The 26,879-nt window shown below is 35.9% G+C and overlaps 1 protein-coding gene across 3 annotated transcripts in view; it reads right to left on the reverse strand.

The window, feature by feature from the left end:
- LYPLA1 (lysophospholipase 1) overlaps positions 1 to 24,100 on the reverse strand; it is a 35,749-nt gene extending 11,649 nt beyond the window's left edge. For 2 of the 3 annotated variants that reach the window (XM_077166758.1, XM_077166759.1), the window contains exons 1-3: positions 23,889 to 24,100; positions 23,225 to 23,256; positions 7,791 to 7,856 (exon numbers count right to left, since the gene is read on the reverse strand). In XM_077166758.1, the coding sequence (XP_077022873.1) occupies positions 7,791 to 7,856; positions 23,225 to 23,256; positions 23,889 to 23,957 (167 nt within the window). In that variant the 5' untranslated portion in view covers positions 23,958 to 24,100. Of the gene's footprint in view, positions 1 to 7,790; positions 7,857 to 23,224; positions 23,257 to 23,536; positions 23,698 to 23,888 lie in introns of those variants that run through there. The other variant, XM_077166760.1, reaches the window with a different exon arrangement.
- Between the last annotated feature and the right edge of the window lie 2,779 nt (positions 24,101 to 26,879).

Genomic DNA, 26,879 nt, shown 5'->3' on the forward strand with positions numbered 1-26,879 from the left:
TTTGTTTACTTTCTAGTTATACCCATGTACCAGCTTAAAAAATCTCTAAATAAATAAGGGAAATATAAGATTTGCATGAGTGTTCATTAAATCCAATTTGAATCTGTGATAAAAAATTTCCAGGTCAATTTGAACATGGCTAGATGCAACAGGAAAGGAAAATATACTATAACTACTTTCCACCACCATCCTCCTGAGTCAAGAAACAAGTCCACCTTAGACGTTATGAAATGTTATTACAATTTCTTTGAAAACACAAATTCCCCTAAGTTGGGAAATAACCTTAAACCAAATTTAAAAAATGACATAGCTAGAAATTCTAACAAAATCAAGAAATCTTTCTCTTAAGTCAGAATATCAGACTTAAGATTCACCTGTAGCCTAGAAGTAAGAAACAATCTACTTTAATAAGAGAGGAGTTTATACAATTATGTGATGATATTGTGAGCCACTGATAGTACACCATGTATGAAATGTTTGTATGTTAAGAATGCATGTGCTGGGTGGGCCATGGTGGCTCAGCAGGCAGAGTTCTCACCTGCCCATGCAAAAAGAAAGAAAGAAAGAAAAAGAAAAAAAAAAGAATGCATGTGCATGTGTGATGTTCTATCAACAAAAATTAAAAAAAAAAAAAAGTGGAAGCATTTTGGAGAAAGCAACAGAGCCATGACAGAGCCATGAGAAACCAGAGTCCAGGCAGCCAGAGACCTCTGGAGATGAAGATGAAACAAGAAGCCTGGAGAGAGCTAGCAGATGTCACCATGTTTGCCATGTGCCTTTCCAGTTGAGAGAGAAACCCTGAACGTCGTTGGCCTTTCTTAAGTGAAGGTAATCTCTTGTTGGTGTCTTAATTTGGACATTTTTATAGACTCGCTTTAATTGAGATATTTTCATTTACAGTTCTTTATAGAACTGTAAATTTGCAACTTAATAAATTTCCTGTTTTAAAAGCTAAAAAAAAAAAAAATAGAAGAGTACTGGAAGTATGTTTTCTTAACTTTCTCAGGTATTGTTCTTCTTCCCATCCCTTTGCTCATGTTTATGCATCTATCCAAACTCAACTGCTACTATCCCAGCTGTGGATTAATTATAAACCTACCAGTATTTATTCCCAATCCCATTTCTCTTCTCCATGACTATTATTTCTTGGCAGCATTTTTGTTTTGGTGATAATGTATATACAACACATTTCCCATTTTCACCAACTTCAAGCATAAACTTCAGTGGTATTAATTACATTCACAATGTTGTGCTATCATCACCACCAACCATTACCAAAGCCTTTCCATCACCCCAAATAGACACTCTGCAACCACGGAGCATTAACTCCCCATCCCCAAACTTGGAAAATGGAGTTCTAATTTCTGACTATGAATATGCATATCCTATTTCATATTAAGTAAGATCATGCAGTATTTATCCTTCTGCGTCAAGCTTATTTGACTCAACCTGACATCTTCAAGAGTCATCCATATTGTACCCTATACAGAAACTTAATTCCTTTTTTACATCTTAATAACAACCCACTGCTTGAATAGACCACATTTTGCTTATCTATTATCTGCTAAGACATTTGTGTTGATTCCACCTTTTGGTTACTGTGAATAATGGTGTTAGAAACATCAGTGTGCAAATATCTGTTTGAGCCTCTGCTCTCAATTCTTTAGATAATATACTTAACAGTGGGAAGGCCGGGTCATATGGTAACTCTATACTTAACTTTCTGAGAAACTGCCAAATTGTCTTCCACAGCGAATGCTCCCTTTTCCATTGCCACCAACAATGTACGAGAGTTCATATTTCTCCACACCCACAACAACACTCATTATTTTACATTTCTTTAATAATAGCTATTCTAGTGGTTGTAAAATGGCTTTGATTTGCATTCTCCTAATGGCTACTGATAATGAACATCAAAACAATCTCATTTTATTTGAAATAATTCAACAGCATACACATGCTAAGTTCCTAAACCCTGTCACCAATCTTTATGTTGTTCTTTTTAGAAACTACTTATTTATACATTGTATGTCCAAAAGCAAATTATCATTTCTTTCTATGCACTTGTATTTTAGATTCTGTAGGAAGTATAAGGTTATGAACCAAAAATACAATAGTACTGGCATTTATATTTACCAATGCATTGCTTCTCTCAGGATTGTCTTTGGCATTCAAAAGTTTGATTATAGTGTGTCTGAGTGTAGATCTCTTTGAGTTTGTCCTATTTAGGATTAGCTAGGCTTTTGGGATGTGTATATTAATGTCTTTCATTAAATTTGGGAAATTTTGGCCATTATTTTTCAAATATTTCTTTCCTTCTCTCCTTCTCCGAGTTGCCCATGTGGAAATTAGTAGGCATGACAGTGTCCCACAGGTCCCTCAAGCTCTGTTCACTTTCTTTATTTTTTTTCCCTCTTCATACTGAATATTCAATTATCTTATTTTCAAGTTCACTGATTCCTCTGTCAGCACCAATGTGCTGTTGAATCTCTCCAGGCAATTTTTTAATTCAGTGGTCTCCAGTTCTGTTTGGGTCCTTTTTATGATTTCTATCACTTTACTGAATTTTCATTTCATTCATATATCATTTTCTTGATACCTTTTTTTTATTGTAGATTTTTTAATAAGAAAACAAATTTTTTTTTTTTAAAACATGGGCAGGCACTGGGAAGCGAACCCGGGTCCTCGGGCATGGCAGGCAAGCATTCTTACCTGCTGAGCCACTGTGGCCCGCCCATTAATGATGCTTCTTAAACACTGGCTTCACTGAGTGAGGCTGCCACTTTGATTTTTTAAAAATTTATTTATTAATTTAAAAAATTAACAAACCAAATAAAACATCAACATATATAATCAGTAATTCACAATATCATCACTTAGTTGCATATTCATCATTTCTTAGAACATTTGCATTAATTCAGAAAAAGAAATAAAAAGACAATAGAAAAATAAAACGAACACAGGAAAGAAAAAAAGATTATACCTACCATACCCCTTACCCCTTGCTTTCATTGATCACTAGCATTTCAAACTAAATTTATTTTAGCATTTGTTCCCCCTATTATTTATTTTTATTCCATATGTTCTACTCGTTTGTTGATACGATAGATAAAAGGAGCATCAGACACAAGGTTTTCACAACCACACAGTCACATTGTGACAGCTGTATCATTATTCAATCATCCTCAAGAAACATGGCTACTGGAACACAGCTCTACATTTTCAGGCAGTTCCTTCCAGCCTCTCCATTACATCTTGAATAACAAGATGATATTTACTTGATGCATAAGAATAACCTCCAGGATAACCTCTCGACTCTGTTTGGAATCTCTCAGCCATTGACACTTTGTCTCATTTCACTCTTTCCCCTTTTGGTGGAGAAGGTTTTCTCAATCCCTTGATGCTGAGTCTCAGCTCATTCTAGGGTTTTTCTCAATCCCTTGATGCTAAGTCTCAGCTCATTCTAGGGTCTTGATACCTTTTAGTTCCCTGTGTTTTCCTGTAGCTGTTTGTGCATATTTAAGATCATTTTCAATAAGACTTTGTCAGGGCCTTTCTAGCAGTGACGACCTCCCCAAGGCCTCTCTCAAAGCCTTCCCTCTCCCTTCCATCCCTCTTCAGAAGAGAAGAGGAAATACAAATTTTCAGTCTGTACAGATTGGCTGTTTGTTGGCTCCTTCAGATCTCAGATAGCCTAACAATGAACCTGAAGAACAGCCCAAGGCAAAAAGGTAGAATCTTCTTCAGTCTTTTCTGAGTGTGTGTTCTTGTCCTGGGCATGTGTTCATGTCCTTAGGACCCCCCCACCCCACCCCTCATTTACATGGATCAGAATGTGTCTCTTTTCCCTATGAAATAAGTCTAAGTTTTTCCTTAGGGAACACTGTTGTATGTTTTAAAGTTGGTAATCCTTTGACCCAAGTTATGGCAATTTGTTTCTTTAACTACCCCAGGAACAAATTCTATGCTCAGTTCTGGGACACTGAGCCAGAAAAGAGTACCCTTGTTCAGTCTCACAGGCTGCCATGAGAGAGCCTGATGCAGTCATACATGGACCCCACTTTGCACCTAGCATTACTCTGCTTGCTCCCAAACCAGAAGGGATGCCCATTGAGAGGGTCAGCTGCCTGTAACACTGAACTGTGGAGGGGCCAGAAGGGCCAGCAACAGTGCTATGAAGATTTCTTACAATTTTTAAGTTGTCTTTTTCTTGATTCAGTGCTCCTCTAATTACTATAACACTTTAACTGTTTTCTGGAGCTCTGAGAGAGACAGTTCTGCCAGTTTTATTTGATGTTTAAGGACTGATAACTAGAATATATTTCTCCGCCATCTTGGTGACATCACTCCTCTTTTTAACATTTTGACCTTCTGAGTATACTCCAAACTTACTACTGTCTTTTTGATATGCACAATTTCAATGTTTGTCAAATGTTTTTGCTACTTAATTTCTATCATATTCTAAATGTCAAAAGACTCATCTCTGAATAACTTTTTCCCCTCTAAATTACTTTTGCTAAGGACCTTTGTTCTTTAGCTCTTTACCCAAAGAAAATAAGTTTAAATGATGCCTATCTGTATGTGATTACAGAAATGTAATCCATTTCTGGATTACATGTATCCATTCTACAAATGGATAAACTTCAAAGAAGGGCATCAATATTCATCATAATGCAGCATTATTATGAAATGGTAAAAAGTAAAAAACAAAAGTGTTTTGCTTAAGAAAATGGTGGCAGTCTTAACAATGAATATATATTATTGAAAAAATGTCTAGATTGACAGTGAGGGTGTAATTTCGACTTTTATTGCAAAGTCGACAACTTTACAAAGTTAACTCTACAAATTAACAACTTCACAAAGCTAACAACTGTATAAAGTTAACAACTGTACAAAAGCTCTTTGAATGACCTCAAGGCTTCCCAACTCCATAAAAAAAGATACTGCTACCACTGAAGAATTAATTTGCTTCACAGTTGTATAAGTAGGATCTATGAATAGTCATCCATCTCAATATATCTACAAAAAGAGCAAGGAGCAAAGTAATATGTGAATAAAAAAAAAAAAAACCTAAAGCCTTAATGGCTTAAATTGTAAGCTTTTACAATGTGCTTTTAAAACTTTTTGAGCTATACAACAAACCAGAAATGAGACTATCTGGTAAGGTTTATTTAAATGTATTTCCTAGAAAAGAATATAGAGAACATGTATTTGTAATTAAAACATTCTTTACAACACATACCAGTAAAGAGATGTCATATAATGGTACAAATCTTAACAAAAATCATAAAAATGTCATTAACTTGGAACAAAAAAGCTCATCTGCATTTAAAACTTTTAAATATTAAGCATAAATTCAATTTTGGGTAAATGTTTAGAACTCTTAAATCTCCACAGTAATGCAAAGTCAGTATTGCCTTTTCATCACAAAAAATATTTGAAAAAACTTCAAAAGGTAAGCTGTATTAAATTAGCCCAATATTAATTCTTCATTATACTTGATGCATTCTAAATCAATACTTAAGCTTTGTTGGTATTTCACAACAGACTTCACCAAAATATCCAAAAGTCCTGAGTTTGCTATGTAGATGAAATCATAACAATTTCAACTACCATAATTCTCATGATATATAAATAATGCTTAAAATTTAAAATATAAGTTTAAAATATGAACAACACAAGCCACAATATTACCATTTACTGCATACCTACTAACTCCCAGGAACTATATTAGGTCCTTTAAGTACATGTTATGTTTAATCCTCAAAATAATGCTGGGAAGGAACCTTGGCTTTAAGCTGGAAAATAACTTGCTTTTTTAAAAAAACACAATCACTTTTTCTAAAAAAGTGGTTTTTATTGTGGTAATATTTATATAAAATTTGCATTTTTGACCTTTTAAAATGTTTTTATTGTGGTAATATAAAAAACACAAAATTTCTCATTTTAGATATTTTTCAAGCCATTATTCAGTGAAAAACTTCAGTGGCGCTAACTATATTTATGATGTTGTGATTTTACCACCATCTATTACCAAACCTTTTTCATTAGCCAAAACAGAAATCTGTACCCATTAAGCAGTAACTCTCCACCCACACTCTTCTTAATCCCTGGTAACCTCTAATCTATTTTCTGTGTCAATGAATCTGCTTATTCTAGATTATTTCATGTAAGTGGAATTATACAGGATTTGTCCTTTTGGGTCTTATTTCACTTACCATAATGCTTTAGATGTTTATCCATGTAATAACATGTATCAGAACCTGAATCCTTTTTTATGGCCGAATAGTATTCCACTGTACATATATGCATTTTGTTTATCCATTCATCTATTGACGCCACTTGGGTTGTTTCCAACTTTTGACTTTCATGTATAATGCTGGCACAAGCTCTGGTATACAAGTATCTACTGTGTTCCTGTTTTCAATTCTTTGGGGCAGATATCTAGGAGTGGAATTATCAGGTCTTATAGTAGTTATGTTCAACTTTTTTGAGGAATAACCAAATGTTTTCCACAGAAGCTGTGCCATTTTATACTCCCACCGGCAATGCATGAGAGTTCTATAATTTCTCTACATCCTGACCAATATGTGCTATTCCTGGGTTTGTTTGTTTGTTTAATAATAGCTGTATCTAGTTGGTGTGAAGTGGTATCTCAATGTGGTTTTGATTTACATTTCCTTAAAAACTAATAATGCTGCTGAGCATCTTTTCATATGCTCACTGGCCATTTCTATATTGTTAGAGAAATACCTATTCAAGTCCTTTGCCCATTTTTTTTCTTTTCAAAACTGAGATTTTATTGGTTGTTTTGAAGATCAGCACACAGATATTACGAACAACTTGTACACAAGTTGTAATGTTTGCACTTAAAATCTAAAGTCATGTAGTTGTAATCCTTTTCTAAAGCTATTTCAGTGACTTTCCAGCTTAAAATCTGAAGGCAAATTTTTCCGAAAAGGATCAATTTCCAATATCTTCAAATATTGATAAACTACTCCATCATAAGTCCACTAACTCACAATTTAGTATCACACACATTATATACTCAAATTTCTGATCTCTGACAGCATAAAACAAAGATCATAGGAAACCTGGGGATATTACAGAGTAGATAAAGTTCTGACAGGGAAAGCCAGGATTAGGGAGTATTTTAAGGAACAGATCTGAAAAAAAAAAAGAAACCATGGGAACAGAAGTTAACTTAGAATGTTTAAGATAAATTAAATGCATGACTATGACTCCAAACTGCCATTTTCTTAATTAGGTTTTTGCATTTTTGCTGCGGCTTGTAAGAGTTCTTTCTATGTACAATCACCTGATTTTAGTGGCAGACAGAACCAGGACTTGCAACCTAGTTTATTAGACTCCAAAGCTTATGTTCTTATACTATATCACACCGCCGCTAATAAAAAAAATTAGGACTGTTTTCAATATGCAAAGATTTGCAATAAAATCTGAAAGGTAAATTTCCTTCAGAGATACCTCATAGATATGCTTAGAACTTTACAAATATTTGTACATCTAAAAGGATTTTTCTGGCTATAATAGCAATTGACCTCTAAGAGAGAAATATTTAAATTTCTCAATTAAAAAAAAGTGAAAAGAAAAAAGAAAGAAATTAATTTAACCGAGACCATTTAATTTAAAAAAATATACTAACCTTTATTCTTGTTCTGAATATTTTAAAGATAAAAATTATATTCAAATGCTTTTCCTGAAAACTAAAACTATCACAATCATTCCTATCCAGATTCTAAATGAAAAGCCTGAAGATTAGAAATACTTACGCATGCGGGCATATATATTTGATATGTGAACTTCTGATACCTGCCAAGGCTTCTGCCCATCCATGCCTGATGGAGAAATCATTTGAAAAACGCTATTAGATGGTGTCCTCAATACCAGGAGATTAGTAACCGAAAGGTACTTACAGAAATAGTGAGGATAAATATTAACAACTTAAATTTTATTAAATTGCACAATATCAACGCTATTAAACCAACAATCACCTAGAAACAACACTTTTGTTATTCAAGCTTTATCTAACTTAAAGGTTTGTCTCTCATGACTGCTGAAAAGTGCTGCGTTGTCCTTCATATATATCCACAGAGCTTTACAATTTCCAAAACATGAATACATTTTTTATCTTTTAACCTCATAACAAAATGCCTACATGGCAGGTAACGTAACAGATAACATAATTCAAATTTTATACAAAGAAAGTCTCTGCATTAAAATAAGTCAGTTGTCTAAAATCTCTACCCTACTAAAAATAACTTTAACATTTTCCTTATATTGTACATGTTCAAAACTATTCTGAAAAATTGGAAAAAATTAAAATCACCCGTAATTCTTCTAGCCAGAAATAAACAGTTCAGCATTTGATGTATTTACTTTGAAATTTTTATGCGTATCAATGAATAGATGCATGTTTTGTTCAAGTGGGACCATACTATACACACCACACATTCAGTTTCCTGCTTGTTTTCACCTAGCATTGTACCTGATAACTTTTTACGTACTATCTCTGTTAACGGATAGAGCAGAAATAACTTAAGCTCCTCTCTTGCCTAAATTAGTCTGGAAATAAATGTTAAAATATTTTGCTGTTAACTATTTCCATGTCAAGGAAGATAGGACACATTAAAAATAATAATAGTATCTCTTTTAAAGGCTCCAGAATCTTAGAGCCGTTAGAAGGAAAAATCTAACATTATGGAATTGTAACCCATGCCAAACTCTGAAATATGTTCTACAACTAATTGTGGTTTTGTGCTTTGAAATTTATTGCTTTTTTGTATATGTTATTTTTCACAAAAAAGAAAAAAAGTTGTGATGATAAAAAAATATTTATGCCGTCTAGCCTCCTATAATCTGGAGAAGCTAGAAGGAAAAATCTGAGAGGATCGTATGGTAGCCCATGACAAACTCTGGGATCTGTCCTCTAACTACTTGTTGAAGAGTGCTTTGTAAACTATGACTTTTTCCTTTCTTTGCTTCATATGTATGTTATATTATACAACAAAAAAGTAAAAAAAAAAATAGTACTAATATTAACACCTATATGCATGTGTACATGCATGTATAAGTACATGCATAGATGTACAAACTCATTCAATCTTCCTGGCTACCTTAATTAGGCCCATTTTACAGATGAGAGACTGAGACACAGAGAAGCTTGGTGACCTGTTCAAGGTCACATACCTATAAACTCAACAAATTATAATCAAAATGTCAAATATCTAACAAAAACAATCTGTGCCAAAGAGTTTTTCAAAAAAGGAAAGGGCACTGAAGGCTGTTAAGAGGTTTCATAGAAAAGCTGGGATTTGAACTGGGGGTTAAAATAATAAAATAAAAGTATATGAAGAAGAAGATAAATGGGGTGGGCCACGGTGGCTCAGCAGGTAAGAATGCTTGCCTGCCATGCCCAAGGACCCAGGTTCGATTCCCGGTGCCTGCCCATGTTAAAAAAAAAAGAAGATAAATGAAGTAAGTTTTTTCTAGATTTTCCAAGAAAATATGACTCCTGTATTTCAAATGTGTTGGGCGGTGCAACGGTGGCTCAGTGGCAGAACTCTTGCCTGCCATGCCAGAGACTCGGGTTTAATTCCCGGTGCCAGCCCATGCAAAAAAATAAATAAATAAAAATATTTTCACATTACCATCTTACATTGAGGGTTTTAAAATATTTTTATTGAGAAATCTTCACACACATATAGCCCATACATAGAGTACGATCAATGGCTCACAATAGTATCACATAGTTGTGTATTCATCACCATGATCATTTTTAGAACATGTGCATCACTCCAGAAAGAGAAAAAACTCCTACATACCAAACACTTTACCCCTCCCTCTCATTGACCACCAGTATTTCAATCTACCCATTTTTTACCCTTTATCCCTCCTTTTATTTATTTATTGTCCTTATGTTTTTACTCATATGCCCATACTCTGGATAAAAGGAGTATCAGACACAAGGTCTTCACAATCACACAGTCAAGTTGTAATTATATAGATATACAATCATCTTCAAGAATCAAGGCTACTGGAACACAGTTCAGCAATTTGAAGGTAGCACTCCGATATACCATTAACTAAAAAGGGATATCTATATAATGAGTAAGAATAACCTCCAGGATAACTTCTCAACTGTCTGAAATCTCTCAGCCACTGAAACTTTATTTTGTCTCATTTCTTTCTTCCTTTTGGTCAATCCCATGATGCCAAATCCTAGCTCACCCCGTGAGTTCTGCCCCATGTTGTCCGGGAGATTCATACACCTGGGAGTCATGTTTCCCATAGGGAGGAGGGCAGTGAGCTCACCTGCCAAGTTGGTTTAAAGAGAGAGGTCACATCTGAGCTACAAAACAGGTTCACTGGGGGTGAATCTTAGGCATAATTACCAGTAGGTTTAGCTTCTCTTTTGCAGGAATAAGTCTCATAGGGGCAAACCCCAAGACTAAGACAAAATAAAGTTTCAGTGGCTGAGAGATTTTCAGAGACAAGAGGTTATCCTGGAGGTTATTATTTTTAATTTATGGTGTATTGGAGTGGCTAGAGAGCAGTACCTGAAACTGAGAGAGAGGGGTAAGGGGTATGGGATGTAGGAGATTTTTCTTTTTTCATTTCCTGGAGTGATGCAAATGTTCTAAAAATGATCATGGTGATGAATACAAAACGGTGTGATGATACTGTGAGCCAGTGATTATATACTATGGATGGACTAATTATGCGTGTGAAGATTTCTCAATAAAATTATTTTTTTAAATAATATTTTACAATAAGTTTGACATTAGTTTTGCAAATATCACACTTGCATTTTCCTGTGTACGATAAGCAGCACTATCCAGGAATGACAACTACCTGGCATGTGGGTACCACTCCCAGATCCAGGGCCCACAATGGATTACTGAACAGTCAAAGCCATGTGCCACAGGGCCATTCCTGGAGACCTTTGCAACACAGAGCTCCAAACAGCAATATAAAATACAAAATCTAGCTGCTGCAAAGACAGTATAGTCATGTTCCCTGGCCACCACCAATACCTGTTTTACGTATGCTGTTTTAGTTTCTATCTTTTTCAATTTCTTAATTTATCATTACTGTGTTTCTATTTCAGAATGTGTGTGCTAATGACCACAGGGATACCTAAATAAGCCTTAAACCTCATGGTATTATTTCAGCTAATTATAGCTTTGGGAATGCAGAGCCACCGAAAATCACACTTAGGAAACAATCTGCCACCTCTTTATTAGAGTCCAAAATAGAATGGGTCTAATTATGTACCTCAAAACATTACTACATATAAAGAAAAGTGTGACTTATCATGGGGGACTAACGTGATCATCAGCTTTACTCCCTATGCTTTCTTTATAAAGCAAAGCCAGTTTATAAAGCTCATTAAAAGGTAAAGACTTAAGACCGTGGTGACTAAAGAAACAGAATGAAACAGTATTTTAAATTTTGCATGTAAATTTTAGACTTGTTTGTAACATAGTAAAACCATGGCTCTTTTCTCCGTACAAAAAAAAGGGTGCTATACAGCTAGCTTTCTGTATTCTTCTGGGCTTTGAAGTGCTCATATATATACATTTGGCTAAGAAAAAAGCTGGAGGCCACTGTGGGTAAAGTACAAGAGCTTAAATACATAGGTTCTTTCCAGTTCAAAGCCTCTTGGTTTACTCTCTGGTTCTTGGACCTACTTTAGGTAAAGGGGATGTTGAAGAGTTGCCTGTCAGTCTATTTTTCATCCCAAGCATATAGACAGCACAGCAATATTTCACATTAAATCTTCACTCTTTATGGTTCTACCTACTACTGAACCCCAAACTGTAATTCTACATTACAATTCACAGTAATTACTCATTTCTGTTTACTGCTCTTTTTCCTAAGAAAAGCTGCCACGTTTAACTACTTTTGATGACCACTTTTATTTTAACTATCTACCTAATCACTTATTTATTTAGTTTAACCATGCTTATTTTAACCACACAAACCTCTGTTTCCCCACAATATACACAGTCTTCGGCCAAATGACCCTAGCCTAATGGAAGTCAAAGATAATGCCTTTTTTATAATAGAACACAAGTTAAAAAAAAACAAAAAAAACTAGAAAAAGAATTTAAAAGAATAATAACCATTCTAAATGTATTAAAAATAGTTTAAAAATTTTTTTTAATATATTGGATAGATGGAACTACTAGTGGTCAATGAAAGGGAAGGGTAAGGGGAATAGTATGTATGAGTTTTTTCGTTTTTCTTTTTCTTTCTTTTTCTGGAGTGAGGCAAATGTTCTAAGAAATGATCATGGTGAAAAATATACAACTATGTGATGATATTGTGAGCCACTGATTGTACACCAAGTATGGAATGCCCATATGTTAGGAATGTTTGTGTTTGTATGTTGTTCTGTCAATAAAAATATTTTTTTAAAAAATGGAAAAAAATAAATAAAAAATAAAAACAGTAAGATGAAGATAGTGATGACATCCTCAGGGAACCTACAATTGAAAAGGAAAACAACAGACATTGTACAAATAACCAAATCACTGTGAGGAATGTTAGAACACAGAAGAGATTAATTTCAGCTATGGGGATCAAAACAGGAGTTACAGAGGAAGAGCCATCACATACAGGCCTTTTCACCCCCCCATGAAACACACACATACAAATGATAGTGGGTTTTATTCTGTATTACAATTAGGAAAAAAAAAAAAAAAGACAACCAAAAAGAAAATTAAAACACCTTTAGCACCACATTTACAAAACAACCACCAAAAAGAAATCCTTAACATTTTGGTGAATGTGGTTCTATTTTTACGGAATTATACTGTAGCTACAGCTATAGAATATACTTTTTCCATCTAAATTGCTGGAATTTAAAGTACTGAAATATTCTACTCAGGACATTTCAAATATGTCACATATAGTATTATAAACGAGTGTTTGGAGATTATTTTTTCCCTTTAGAATAAATTCCTTAAAATGGAAATAATGGGGGTGGGCTCTGGTGGCTCAGCAGGCAAAGTTCGCCTGCCATGCCAGAGGCCCAGGTTTGCTTCCTGGTGCCTATGCATGTTAAAAAAGAAAAAGGAAATGATGGGTTACAAAGACTTAAAAAAAAAAAAAAGATTTAGGCCTTTGAATATAAATTGCTAAATTAAGCTAAAATTTTTTATTTCTCTATCAAAAATTGAGAGAAGTTGGAGACATCTCAGATAAAAAGAAATGCAGGGTACATTTTGGGAAGAATGAGCAATAACAAATACACATAATTGGACTCTGGGATCTGTAAAAGTGAGGACCATATGGAGGAGACTTGACTGCCATACTCCACATTAGAATTTTATCATGTAGCTAGTAGGAAACCACTGAAAATCTAATGATACATATCATCCTTTTAGGAAAACTGTCACAAAGGCAGACAGCTCTGACTCTCATGTAAGCTAAAAACTATAAAGAAAAGGCAATTTTTCATAGTATCAACGTAAATTTAAAAATATCCTACCCCAGGGTCAACAAACTTTTTCTATAAAAGGCCAGACAGTTCTTGTTCAGGCTAACTGAGCCATACAGCTTCTTTTACTACTCAACCCAAAGACTCTAATGTGAAAGAAGCCATAGTCAGTACATAAACATCATGATTGTGTGCCCACAGAACTTTATTTACGACACTGAAATTTGTATTTCATACTTTTCACATTACAGATATTAATCTTCTTTAAATTTTCTTAACCATAAAAAAATGTAAAAACAGGTGGAAGCCAAAATTTACGGGTGTTGGTAAAAAGCAATGCTTAGAAGGAAATGTATAGCTGTAACTGCCTATATTAAAAAAGAGCCCAGGGGGTACACGGCGGCTCAGTAGTAGAATACTCGCCCACTGTAGGATCAAGGGTTAAAATAAGACCTGCGGAATTTGTTGAGAACAGCTGGTTTCTGAGTGGTGGCAGTAGTAATCTGTGGAGACTGTTATCTGCTTAACGCAAAAAACGTCCGGGAGAGAGAGAATGTTTGTTTTGTCTTAGCCCCAGGTTCTTTGTGGTCATATTAAGAAAGCACTCTGTATTCTCACCAGGTGCATGTGTACTCTTTGTCACATGAAACCTGCAGTATATAAGCAGGAACTAGTTAAGAATAAAGTTGTCTGTGTCACTGAGCTTCAGACCCCCTGATCCCGTCTGTCTCGCTCATCATTCCTTAATATCCTTCGCGCTCCACTCCCCAATGTGGAAGCAACAACCTTCCATGTGGGAGTCCCGCGTTTGATTCCCAAATCATGTATCCAACCCCCCCCAAAAAAGAACCCAGGGAGCCATTTTCTCTTTCCTTTCATTGGCTTCCTGGGTGGGAGCCATTTTCAAGTTCCCACCTACTTTCTCTCTTTTGCTCTCCTACCTACCTCTTCCTTGCTCCCTCACCCCAATAAACCTGTTAAGCTTTGTCTTGCTGTCCTGCGTGGACTCCTTAACAACTGTGTGCCTAACATCTGGTGCCGAAACCCGGGGTGGACGTGCACTGAGGTTTGGGTCGCCAGCCCCTCAGGGCAACAGCCTTTCAGACAACTCCATCTCCAGACCTGCAAGGTTGTTCAGGTTTCCATGAGATTGATGGCTTGAGTCCACCAGCTCAGACCATCTCAACGTGACGCTGGCTTACATCCACAGTCCTCAAACATCTACAACTAATTTGGCTCTAGATAAGTGACGTCTTTCTACCCAGATCCTCCCCTTGAGAGTTTTGTGTACCATGGATGGCCGCCCCATGGTATTTGGGCCCACTTTAACACAGTGTCCCAGCCAGCCCCCCAAGCATTTTTTATTGGCCTGAAAAATCTGAGGTCTTAAGTCAAAACTCTCCAGCTCCAAGAGTGTTTTTCCATGCAGCAAAGTAAATCAGGGGAATCCTTGAACGAAAGACTGCACGCAGTTCCTGGTAGCGAAGACAAACTGGAGATACCTGCTTTCTCATCGCGAAGGATCGTGGGTCTGGGTAAGTTAGTCTCACTTAAAGCTATGCCTGTCCATAAGCTACCAACGGAGCTGGTAACCATTAGCCTCAAAGGGAGCACTTAAACGTAAGTCTCCATGAGCAGACTTCTGTAAGCCTCCTGCAAGCAAAATTCCTGTACGTAGCAAACCACCCCCTCCATTTTAACTGAAATTTAAACTCAGCAATACAATTTGGCCACAATATCCTTTAGAACAACAACAAAAAAAAAAACGGCCACAAGATGGCACTCTCAAGTAGCACAAGGCCTGATGCTCCCTACTCCCTACTCTCAAACTTAACAAATTTATTAAAATCTCAGTCTTCCTCTGTGTCGTTCTATCCTCTATCACTTTACCTCCTTCATGAAAAACCTTCTAAGCTTTCTGCCCCTCCTCCTACAGAGGCATCCTTCAGTCACTTCTTCTTTGATCCTACTAACCATCCTCCATCAAAGCCTAAAAAAGTAATGGTTAATTATTAAGTTAGTGTAATAGGTATTTTCTATCTGTTTGATTGTTAGTTAACGTATTCAGTACGTGTTCTATATAGGATTTAAAGCCCTGGCCTAAATTTATCTGTTAACTATACTCTATAAGCAATCCTATAATTAATTAATATTTAATGAAGTTAAATAAGCTGTTTAAATGTTAGTGATGTGTTTACCTGGTTATAGTAGGAGTTAATGTCTGTTTTAAAAGATTAATTCCTGTTTATTAACTAGTATGCTCAGTCTAGTTATTAATTAATGTGTTCCTGCATTTATATTAATCAAATGTTCATAATGGTTACTAATTTACAAAAATTCTTTTGAAAGAAGAAACTTTACGTTGTATTAAAAAATTAAAAAGAATTTGGTTATAAGTGTATAAAAAGTTTTATTCATAACACAATCTGGCCTATTATTTAAAATAAAAATATAAATGGATTTTTTATAACTTCGATTACCTGAATTTCAAAAAATCTAGCTTTTAGTTACTTGACCATTGGTTACCTCAGTATGTGAAAGAATCTAAATTTATAGTGAATTTGTTAATATCAATCAGAATATTTCTATTAGTAAATGCTATCATAAATAAAGAAAACCTACTTCTTGGCTTTAAAAAGTTTATATTCTAGATAAAATATACTTGTACCAAAGCATAGCGTAAAACTAAGTATAAAATATAGCGATGCCTGGCTACGTCCTAAACCCAAGCATAAATTTCTTCCCTTCCTTATTTTATAATATCTGTCTCGTCTTCCTTTCATAAATACTATTATGAAAAATATACAAGTTCAAAAGCTTTGTAAATTTATTATCAAATTTATTTCTGATTATGTGCAGTCTTAATGAAAAAAACTATAGGTGGAATGAATACAGAAAGTAATAGAGTTTAAAGACATGGATTTTGTTTGTTATGGTCACTGTGAACCATATGCCCTAAATGGATAAAGAAAGTAATACAAAGTTAGAGGAGCTGAATTTTGTTTGTTATAATAAGTTTTGAATGATTTAGAGAGTTATAAAGAAGGACTTTATGAAAATGAGTTGTCATAATCAGTGCTAACCAAAATTTAATAAGTCTGTTTATCATATATTTCAAAAAAAGGAAAGCTTTTGTGTTAAGCTAGTATTTGTACAAAACTAAAGTTTTCTCTGTGTTCTATTAACATGGATTTTTAGTCTGCTTTTAATGTAAAATATTTTAAAAAACAACTTTTCTTAATCATCCAAGTACTGTGTATAGAAGATATTACATCAAAATAATATCCTTACTAATGTTTCTGTTGGCATTATCCTTTATGTCAGAAGACAAGACTTCTCACTATTAGTAATAAGCTGTTACAAATAATTTGTTCTTTCACTATACATAAGTAAGGTGCTAAAATAACTTAACCTATTGCATAAAAAATGTTTGGGAAGTATTACAATAGTTAAAAAGATTTTCTATCTTATTACTAATTAAATTTAAACAAGTAAAATATTCATATGTTTGGATATTTTATAAATTCCCAAAAACTTAACAATATTCTTACTGTCAATATTATATCATGATACTAATCTGTATAATATTAAGCAATGGTATGGTGTTAATCACAGTTTCAGTCATTCTTTAAAAAGCTACAGATCAGAGAAACAACCAAATTATCAGTTGTACTGCTCTGCTCTAATACATCTAGTGGAGCAGAGCGAGGCCTCTGCTATGATTTGTTAACATGAAACAGCTGTCTGGTGATTTGTTTCTAAGGATAGCTTCGTTAAAAAATACTTATAAAGGTTAGAGCTCATATTGTAAACTTTATTATCTGTAAATTCTGAGGTGCTTTACTCTTTATATAGTCCAGTAATTCCCTGGAACTCTAAATGTCTGTGTAACACCTAAGACTCACTTTTAGTCCACCAACTCTAAATATGAGCATAAGTCCACTGAAGGACATCAAACTCCAATTAAAAATATGATGAAACTAATCTGTTTAAAACCAAAGTAAATCAATATACAACATAAGAAATAATATTGCTTGTATGTTAAAGCTTTAACTTCTGTGTGAGATAAAAGAAAAATAGTGAATTAACCTAATGCAGCTTTATTTAATGTGTTACCTAAAATAAGAAACAAAATCTTAATGTTATATACAGTATGTTTTATACCCTGAATTTCAGAGCTTTTAGGGCAGAAGATGAAAAAATGTCTGCAAGGTCCCTTGAGGAACTGGGAGAAATAAAACACATTAGGAATTTCCCAAATAAGCAAGCTTAACATTGTTCTTAAGAAAAAGGGGTTACCCAACTTAATAAGCCAAGATTTCAATTTTAAGGCTTGCCCTTATGAAACTTATTTTTTGTTGCTGTTTTTCTAATTTTTAATTTTTATTTATTTTTTTGTGAAACTTGTTTTTGTAATAGTAAACTAAACCTACTTAAAATTAGTGCCTAAGAGTCATCTCCAGAAAATCTCTGCTGTTGCTCAAATGTGGTTGCTCTCTAAGCCAAACTCTGAAATTCCTCCCAACATGGGACATAATTTCCAGGAGAAAAAGCCTGGCACTTGCAGTGTAAAACATAGTGGGCCCTGGCATCATGGAACGTAACTGACCCTGGCACTGTGAAACATAAGCTCCAAGGATGAGACTGGCCCTGAGATCATGGATGAACTGACCAAAAGGTGGAAAAGAAATAGTTTCAAATGGCTAGGAGATTTCAAATCAAGTTGAGCGGTTATTCTGGAGGTTACTCTTATGCAAGTATAACAGCAAATGCAAATTCATCTTGGCTAGAAAACTTTCAGATTTTCTTTCACTCTTCCCCACCCCTTTATAACTTATGAGTTCTCCACCCCTTTGTGAGCTATTCGGCTCCCCTTCACTGAGCCCTTAATTATCCTCCTATTACTTTTTCTCCCAACTCCCTGTCTCTTACAATGTCTAACTAAGTTTGTTCACAGGTCAACAGCAGCTGTGACCAACAAAACTCTGAGAACATACATCTGCCACAACAAAAATTTAAAAACCTACATCTGCCACAGCAGAAACATCACTACCAGCCTGTTCCAACTGAAGATGGCCAGAAACCCAATTAATTATGCTTCTGCTTGACTCAAAGCAATTTATCCCTCGCCTCCAACTAGGCCCTTTTGTCTGCAGGAAGCAGTTAAAGAAAGACAACAATGTCCTTGCTCCCTCCAAACATTCCTTCAAGCTGGGCTAGAGCATCCCCCCAAACCTAACCTCAGCTACAGTCAATTCTATTAAAATAAAAAGGCAGGAATGTCAGGTCTCAGCAAAGGAATTTTACATATAAAATGGACTCCGTAACCTAGAGGCCTCTCAGTTTCCTCTCAGCTTCTTTTGCAGCGCCTGATGGTGGAGACAGAGCAGTGTGTCAGAACCTCAGTAACCAGTCAAATCATAAGTTAACAAGCCCCCATTCAATGAAGGGACAACACATCACCTAGCGGGCATCATCGCCTCCTGACGTCACTGTACATTTAAACACAGCTCCCAGAACAAAGAACCACAGACATTTTCTCTTTCCTTTTGCTGGCTTCCTGGGTGGGAGAAGCTCTCTTTTTAGGCTCTCTTTCACTCTCTCATCTACCTTTTCCCTGCTCACTCACCCAATAAACCGTTAAGCTTTGGAAAAAAAAAAAAAAGAACCCATACCAAACCCTGAAATCTGTTCTACAACTAATTGTCATGATGTACTTTGAAATTTATTGCTTTTATGTATATATGTTATTTAAAGAGAAGGAGGAGTGTAACAGAGAAGATAGGATTTAATAAATGAGTTTGACTGATGAATCACTATATTGATATTTCTGTTGGTCTCCAGTGTCTTGGAGAAGCTAGAAGAAAAAACGAAAAATCATGGAATTGTAACCCATACCAAACTTTAAAATCTGTTCTATACTACTTGTTAAAATGTACTTGGAAATGTACTGCTTTTTTGGTATATATGTTATATTTCACAATTTAAAAAAATGTTAAACAATAAATTTAGTTTGAAATGCTAGTGATCAATGAAAGGAAGGGGTAAGGGGCATGGTATGTATAATCTTTTTTTTTCCCGTTTTCGTTTGATTTCTTTTTCTGTTGTCTTTTTATTTGTTTTTCTGAATAGATGCAAATGTTCTAAGAAAGGATCATGATGATGAATATGCAACTATGTGATGATATTGTAAATTACTGATTATATATGTAAAACGGAATGATCATGTTAAGAATGTTTTTGTTTGTTGTTAAGTTTTTTAATTAATAAAAAAAGTTAAAAAGTTAAACAAAAAAGATCTCAAATCAATAATCTAAACTCCTCCCTTAATAAACTAAGAAAAAACACAAACTAAACCCAAAGCAAGCAGAAGGAAGGAAATAATGAAAAATCAGATCAGTTATAATGAAACAGAGAACAGAAAAACAGAAAAATCAACTAATCTAAAAGTTGATTTTTTAAAAGATCAACAAAAATGGCAAACCTTTAGCTAGTCTGACCACAGAAAAAAGAAAGGAGAGGCATATTACTAAAATCACTTCTGGATATTGAAGTGATTGTTGGAGGCTGTAGCCAGGGAACTTAGGCAAGAGAAAGAAGTAAGGCCTCCACTTTGGAAATGAAGATGTAAAACTCAGATGACATGATTTTATACAGAGCAAATCCTAAGGAATCTTCTAAAAAACTATTAGAGCTAACAGATCAATATACAAAGATCAGTTATATTTCCATACACAAACAATGAAAACTGAAAATAAAATTAAGATGTCTATGTGTGTGTGTGTGTGTATATATATATATATATATATATATATATATATATATATATATATATATTCCTAGCTCTGCTGAGTGGGCCTAGAAGCAATCACTGTAGCTATGAGCACACACAGCGCCTAGATCTTGATTTCCAATTTCCACTACCGGGAACCAGGGCTAGTGCAGAAAAAATACTAGGTGGTTCTGGAATATTCTTAGTGTGCCAGGATGTACTCAAGGAATGATGAAGATGTGCCCAAAAGATGGAAGAGCCACCTGAAGGGGCTTCCTGAGCATCAAATAATTACAGCTTTCAACAACAGATAGTGACTCTCAAAGTAAAGCAGGAACTAACAAGTACCACTTACTTATTATGTCACTGTGGTAGACACCATCTTAAACCAAGGGATAAAACTTACCACCACCAGTAATGGGGCAGAAAATATGTGCCTCTTGATATGATGCACTGACATGAGCACAGCACCAGTTGTGGTGTTCCGGTCAAAAATGAACAAATCAGGAGGAAATACCAGATAAACCCAAATTGAAGGACATTCTACAAAGTAACTTGCCTGCACTAATGATAAAATGTTAAGGTTATAAAAGATAAGGATAGACTGAAGCCTTAAAAGATATGATATTCTAAAGCCAGGATTGGACCCTGGACCAATGAGACATCACTGAGTAAAAGCAGGAAAAAGTGAATGGGGATGGTGGATGAGACAGTAGTACTGATCGGTATTCACTTCTTGATTGATGGTTATCCTGTGGTTATGAGGAAGTGTCCTCGTACTCATCAAATACACACTGAGGTAGTAAGGTGTAATGAGACCATGTGTCTGCAACTTATTCTCAAATAGTTAAAAAATGTCAATAATTGAGTAATCTGAGTGAAGGGCATTTGGGTACTCTAAATAGAGTTTCTCCAATTTTTCTTATCTTGAAATAAAATAAGAACCTGAGTTCATATTAAACAAATAAATGGGAAAGATAAAACACGCATAAAAGAAACACCGAAATTAGAACATATAGTAATAACTGATTCAAGGAAGAATCAATCATCAATGGGATACTAAAACTATTGGGTAAAAGTCTGATGAGGAATAGGATATTTGCATAGCATCAAGGCATCTCCCACAAATTACTTACTTTATTTGCTCATTTATTTTTAAAATGGACCTGGTACCCTTGTCAAGAATCAGCTGGTCATAGATACGTAGGTTTAATTCTGGACTCTTAATTCTATTCCATTAGTCTATCTCCCACAAATTACTTTTTAATTACAAAGGGAAAATAACTGCAGGAAAGGGCTTGGGAAGATGCCACCTAATTCCAGTGATTTAAGGTAACATCACCAATTCTGGGACCAAAGCCTTCTGATGTGATGCAACAAACGACACATCATACACATATCATTTTTACCAAAAACACAGAAATTGAATCTAATCATGAGGAAATATCAAACAAACCTAAATTGAGGAACTAAACTAATTTGTTCTTTTCAAAAGTATGTCCTGAAAGACAAAGAAATGCTGAGACAAAGAGATGTGACAATGAAATGCAATGTGTGAAATGGGGAAGATTAGGGGACAAGTGATTGCTAAAGAGAACGTTATTGAGACAACTGGAAAAATTTGATTTGGAGTATATTAGATAATAATAAATCAGTGTTAAATTTCCTGCATATTGACATCTGCTCTGTGGTTATATGAGATCCTCCTTGTTCTTAGGAGATAAATGGGAAATTATCTGGAAGTAAAAAATCATAGTGTCTGCAACTTATTCTCAAATGCTTCAGCAAAAATAACACAGATTCTATAGGTAGAGAGAAAATAGTATATCTGGGTAGAAAGTATTAAGGAATTGTATTATTTTTTGCAAGTCTTCGTTAATTTGAAATTATTAGTCAAGATGCCATAGATGCTCCTCCTGTTTTTGTTCTGATCTTGTTCATTTTCTTTATCATTTTCACTTTTGCCTGAACTCTTCAGTCCATGGACTCTAGCCAAACTGAAGCCCAGAGAAACTTTCTTCATTGAAGCTATTTCCATTTAGACTAATTCTTTCAGCCTGGAATCTTTCCTTATGGGAAAACTACAGGGTGACAAGATTCCCTCTGGCTTCCAACATCAAGAAGAGTCTGGTATAAAATAAGTTTTGCTATTCTAGCTCCACTCAGCAAAATAAGCCTGTTATTTTCACAGGGCTGCCAGCAAGTCCTGCAACCTATTTTTTAACTCCATACAAGAAAAGCTACAGATTAATCTACCTTTACTCAGCACATGAGAACTCTGAGAATCACTTCTAAGAATTAATCTAGCCCATGCTTCATTTTAAAGAAGATTTAGCAGTGTTTTGGCTATTTTATCAAACTTTTATTTACCTTTAATTTTCTTTGAATTCTGTAACATTTGTATTTTACCTAAGTTTCATATAAACAACTACTGATTTAAATAGAAAGTCTCAACACAGAGAAGATAAATGGCATACCTAAAGTTAGTATAACATAAATTATTTGATAAGCTGCCAAATAAATCTTTGATTTGACTTCCCTGCCCTTCAACTGATTTTCTCTTTTAAGAGAATATCAAAGCTCTCATTTGGAACACTCCATGTCTCATGTCGCTACAATTTCTCTCATCAAAATCAACTAGTTCTCCTCCTCCTCAACCTGCCCTGAAATTTTAACTCCCTTGGCAAACTCTCAATTGCACTCTGTCACAAATATTCCACCCGTCTCTGGTATCCAATACCCAAAGGCAACTCAAGGAGGAGAGTTCAATTTTAATGTCACAGAAACAGAAGGTGAAAAATGACAAATTCAAGATGATGAGGGAAAAATGCTGAGGGTTTAAAAAAAACTACCTTGTTAATAGAATGTAAAAAATATTACTAGCAAATCTTTTTATATACAATCCTAGAGCCACTGAATATTACACGACTGACCACACATTAGTCTGCATGCCCCATTTCATTAATATTACTAAGAACGGCACCTACCCTGTGTCTCCCAATCCGTGAAGAAAAATAACCTAGAAGAGGAAAGGAAAAATTAAGAAATAGGAACGTTTTTTAAAAATCCATATTCCACCTTGCAGCTTCGATTAAAATCTCCCCCAGAATTACAGGAGACTATCTTTTAATCAGCCTCCACAAACCACTTTTAAATGACAAAAACACTCCCCAGCAACTCTCCCTGTAGTTCCCAAGATTAATCAATTCGACGTTTTAGCATTTAAAGAGGTCCCAGTTACACGTCCTTAAGTGCAAGATATGAAATTCTAAGAAAACAATGTCTTTCCCAAGTTAAACCTTGTAGCGAGTCTTATACTGTCGAATTTTTTCATCTCAAAAAGGAGCTTCCAGGAGTAAAAATAAGTTTGAGATTTGCATTCACGAGTATGGTAAAAAGCAGCCCCTCCGATAACACAAAACCTCAAACTTCCTTAATTCAGGACAGGAGGATCAGGAAGCGCTGGGCGCGCCTTTCCCGCGGGCTGAGAACGCCCCCACCCCGCACACGCCCGACGCTCAGCCTCGGAAGCCCCCGGAGCGGAGACTCCCACAGGCCGGGGCGGGGTCTCCGGACGTCCCGTCGCGCAGTGAACTAGGGGATTAGTCCTCCGCTCCCGGGCCCCCCACACCAGCCGCCGCCTCCACTTACAGCCGCTGTGGCCTTGCGGGCGGCGGGCACGACGGCGGGCAGCGGGGCTGACATGTTGTTACCGCACATGCACGGCTTGGCTGCCGCGGTCTGAAGCGGAAGGGAGAAGGGGCCGGCGCCGATCGCGGCCGGGGATCTGCGATCTTGGAGCGGAGTCCCGGCCCGCCCCTTCCCGGGCGCGCGCTCGGGCGCGAGCCCGCCTTCCCCGCCGGCCGCGCGCCCAGGCCCGCCCCGCAGCCCCTCTGCGCGTCACAATGTCCCGGCGGCGCCCTTGGTTTGGATTGGCTGCCGGAGTGGCCTCAACTGACTTTCCACCCGATCTCCTGACCTTCGACCCGGCCCGCGCATGCTCGGTCGGGAGATGGCTGTGCTCCACGTCTGGTCCATGCTTGCGGCCTCTTTTCCGCAGGGGTACGCGGCTCCTTGTTTCCCAGGACAACGGTTTGCTGACCCTCAAGTTCATCACCCCTATCCCCACACGGTCTTTCTTTCCTACCCCAGAGTCTGCTCTGACCTAAAAGCTTGCCTGGAGAGAGGCCGGCGGATATTTCCTAGATGGTTTTCCATTTGGGGTCCACTTCTCTCCTGTAAACTCAATGGAAAGGGAAACGTTTATCAGAAGAACGCAGCGTCCCTAAATTATGGACCCCACTTCAATAAATAGTAATTTATTCTGGTCTCCCTTAACCGCAGGATGAGAACCTTTTCTGTGTGGGTTGCTCAGCAAGCTGAAATGAACCATATCCAACAAGTTTATTGCTCATCTATAGGGAGAAGACAGAAGCACTTAAAGCCAAATTCCCTGGACTTCAGAGTTTGCAATTGAATGAAGAAACATAAAGGATATATACAGTCGTTAGGGAATGCTGTAACCAGAGAAGTTAGGACTTAAGGGATAATTATGATTATTGAATTATATAGATATTCCTTTTTACTTTCTGGTATATTAAAGTAAGAATACCTGAAATTTCTGAACATAATCTAGCTGCCTTGATTTCTGATAATGATAATGACCTCTGATAAGATAAGGGTACCCTTACAATTGCAAAAACCTTATGACTAATCCTCGCTTGTACCCATTTTATCCGGTTTTTCAACTTTATTGTCTTAGGAGCACTAAAGATTTAATGTTTGTTAATGGAGGGACTTGGGTCAGCCCAGAGCTAACCCACCCCAATTCCAGAGTTAGAGTAACTGAAACTAGATCTAACCAAATGGCTCCACGTGATACTACAGGAGCTCAGACTTTATCAGTCACTTATATCTCATTATAATACTAAAAATCATCATCATCATATTGAGGCTGTCATTACATATGTTCTTTGATTAACATGTAATCAATATGTTCATGCTCAATAATTAAATTGCCTCTAATCACATCATGTCCAGCTATTGCATTCATTATCCTAAAACCTGCCCTTTTTAATTGTATAATATAATACAAAGCAAAAAAAGAAAAAAGCAGTGGTTTTCAAAGCACTCTTCAACAAGTAGTTACAGGACAGATCCTTGAGTTTGTCATGGGCTACCAAACCATTGTCTGAGATTTTTCCTTGTAGCTGCTCCAGAATATACTGCCCATCTTTTAATGCTATAAGACTATCAGAATTACTGCAGTTCTAGGATACGGATTTTTGGGCGTGTGGGCAGTCTCATCTCCTGCTTCACACTTAGCAATAACTTTTTCTCTCTTTGAGACCCTGGTGTCTCAGGAAGTGGTCATTGAGCACAGAGAGAAAAGTTTTTGTCCAGTAACAGTGCTGTGCAAGAAGCTCATGACAAAAGGCTTAAAAAAATATCACATTAATTTACATAATAACCAGATTGCTTAGTGACTGCTTTTTATTCTGGATTTGAGTGGTGAGAATTTTTGTGAACTGTCAAAGTGTTATTGGTGCTGATTTATGGAAAATGATAATGTAATTCATGTTTCACGTTTTAGTGTACATACTTGTCAGGTTTTTAAGACACTTTGGTTGTGATGTTGATAGAGAAAAAATAAGCTTTCTATGAACATAGCCTGTTCAATTCACTATTATGAGAATTTTTCTATGATGTAATACATGCTGAGAACTACCCATAGGTTCTATAACCTAATAAGTTATATTAGATTCCTAATATATATGTAAAATAAAGCCTGATAGGTTGTAAACCCAATGGGTTTTATCAGGGAGTAGGACAGATGTTGACCCATCTCAGTCACTCCCCTCCTATTCCCAATCCAAATTCTGCGATTCCTTCAAGGTTCCCACAATCCCTAGGGAGCCTTTCCATGCTATGCTAATTAATTGATCTCTCTCTTTCCCAGACGATGGAATGAAATAAATATAATAATTGACAAAAGGCAAAATTATTATTTCTAGATGTAATGATTGTATAAAGGAAGCACCTAAGCAAAGCCATGTCAAAAAAAGAAAAAAAATTCAAGAGATATCGGCAATATAAAAAAAAAAGAAGAAAAAATAGATAGCAGCATTATAGCCAATTACTAAATCAGTATTACAAAAATCACTTGTTTTTCTAGATACTGATTAGGATATCTATTAGAAGGAAAAAATGTTGGTAATAGAAATTTTAAAATATATACCTAGGCAAAACGTAACAAGAATGTACCAACCTACATGAGTAAAACTCTGAAGGTATAGAAAGGACAAATAAATGAATAGGAAGACTCAATATTATAAAGTTGTTCTAGTTTGCTAGATGCCAGAATGCAATATACCAGAAACACAATGGCTTTTAAAAAGGGGAATTTAATAAGTTGCTAGTTTACAGTTCTAAGGCTGAGAAAATGTCCCAATTAACACAAGTCTATAGAAATGTCCAATCTAAGGTATCCAGAAAAAAATACCTTGGTTCAAGAAGGCCGATGAAGTTCAGGGTTTTTCTTTCAAGTGAGAAGGCAGATGGTAAACATTGTCAGGGTTTCTCTCTCCGCTGGAAGGGCAGGTGGCCAATTGGGTGTCATCAGCTAGCTTTCTCTCCTTGTTT

This window comes from Tamandua tetradactyla, chromosome 6 (assembly GCF_023851605.1).
Source record: "Tamandua tetradactyla isolate mTamTet1 chromosome 6, mTamTet1.pri, whole genome shotgun sequence".
NCBI classification, from domain to species: Eukaryota; Metazoa; Chordata; class Mammalia; order Pilosa; family Myrmecophagidae; genus Tamandua; species Tamandua tetradactyla.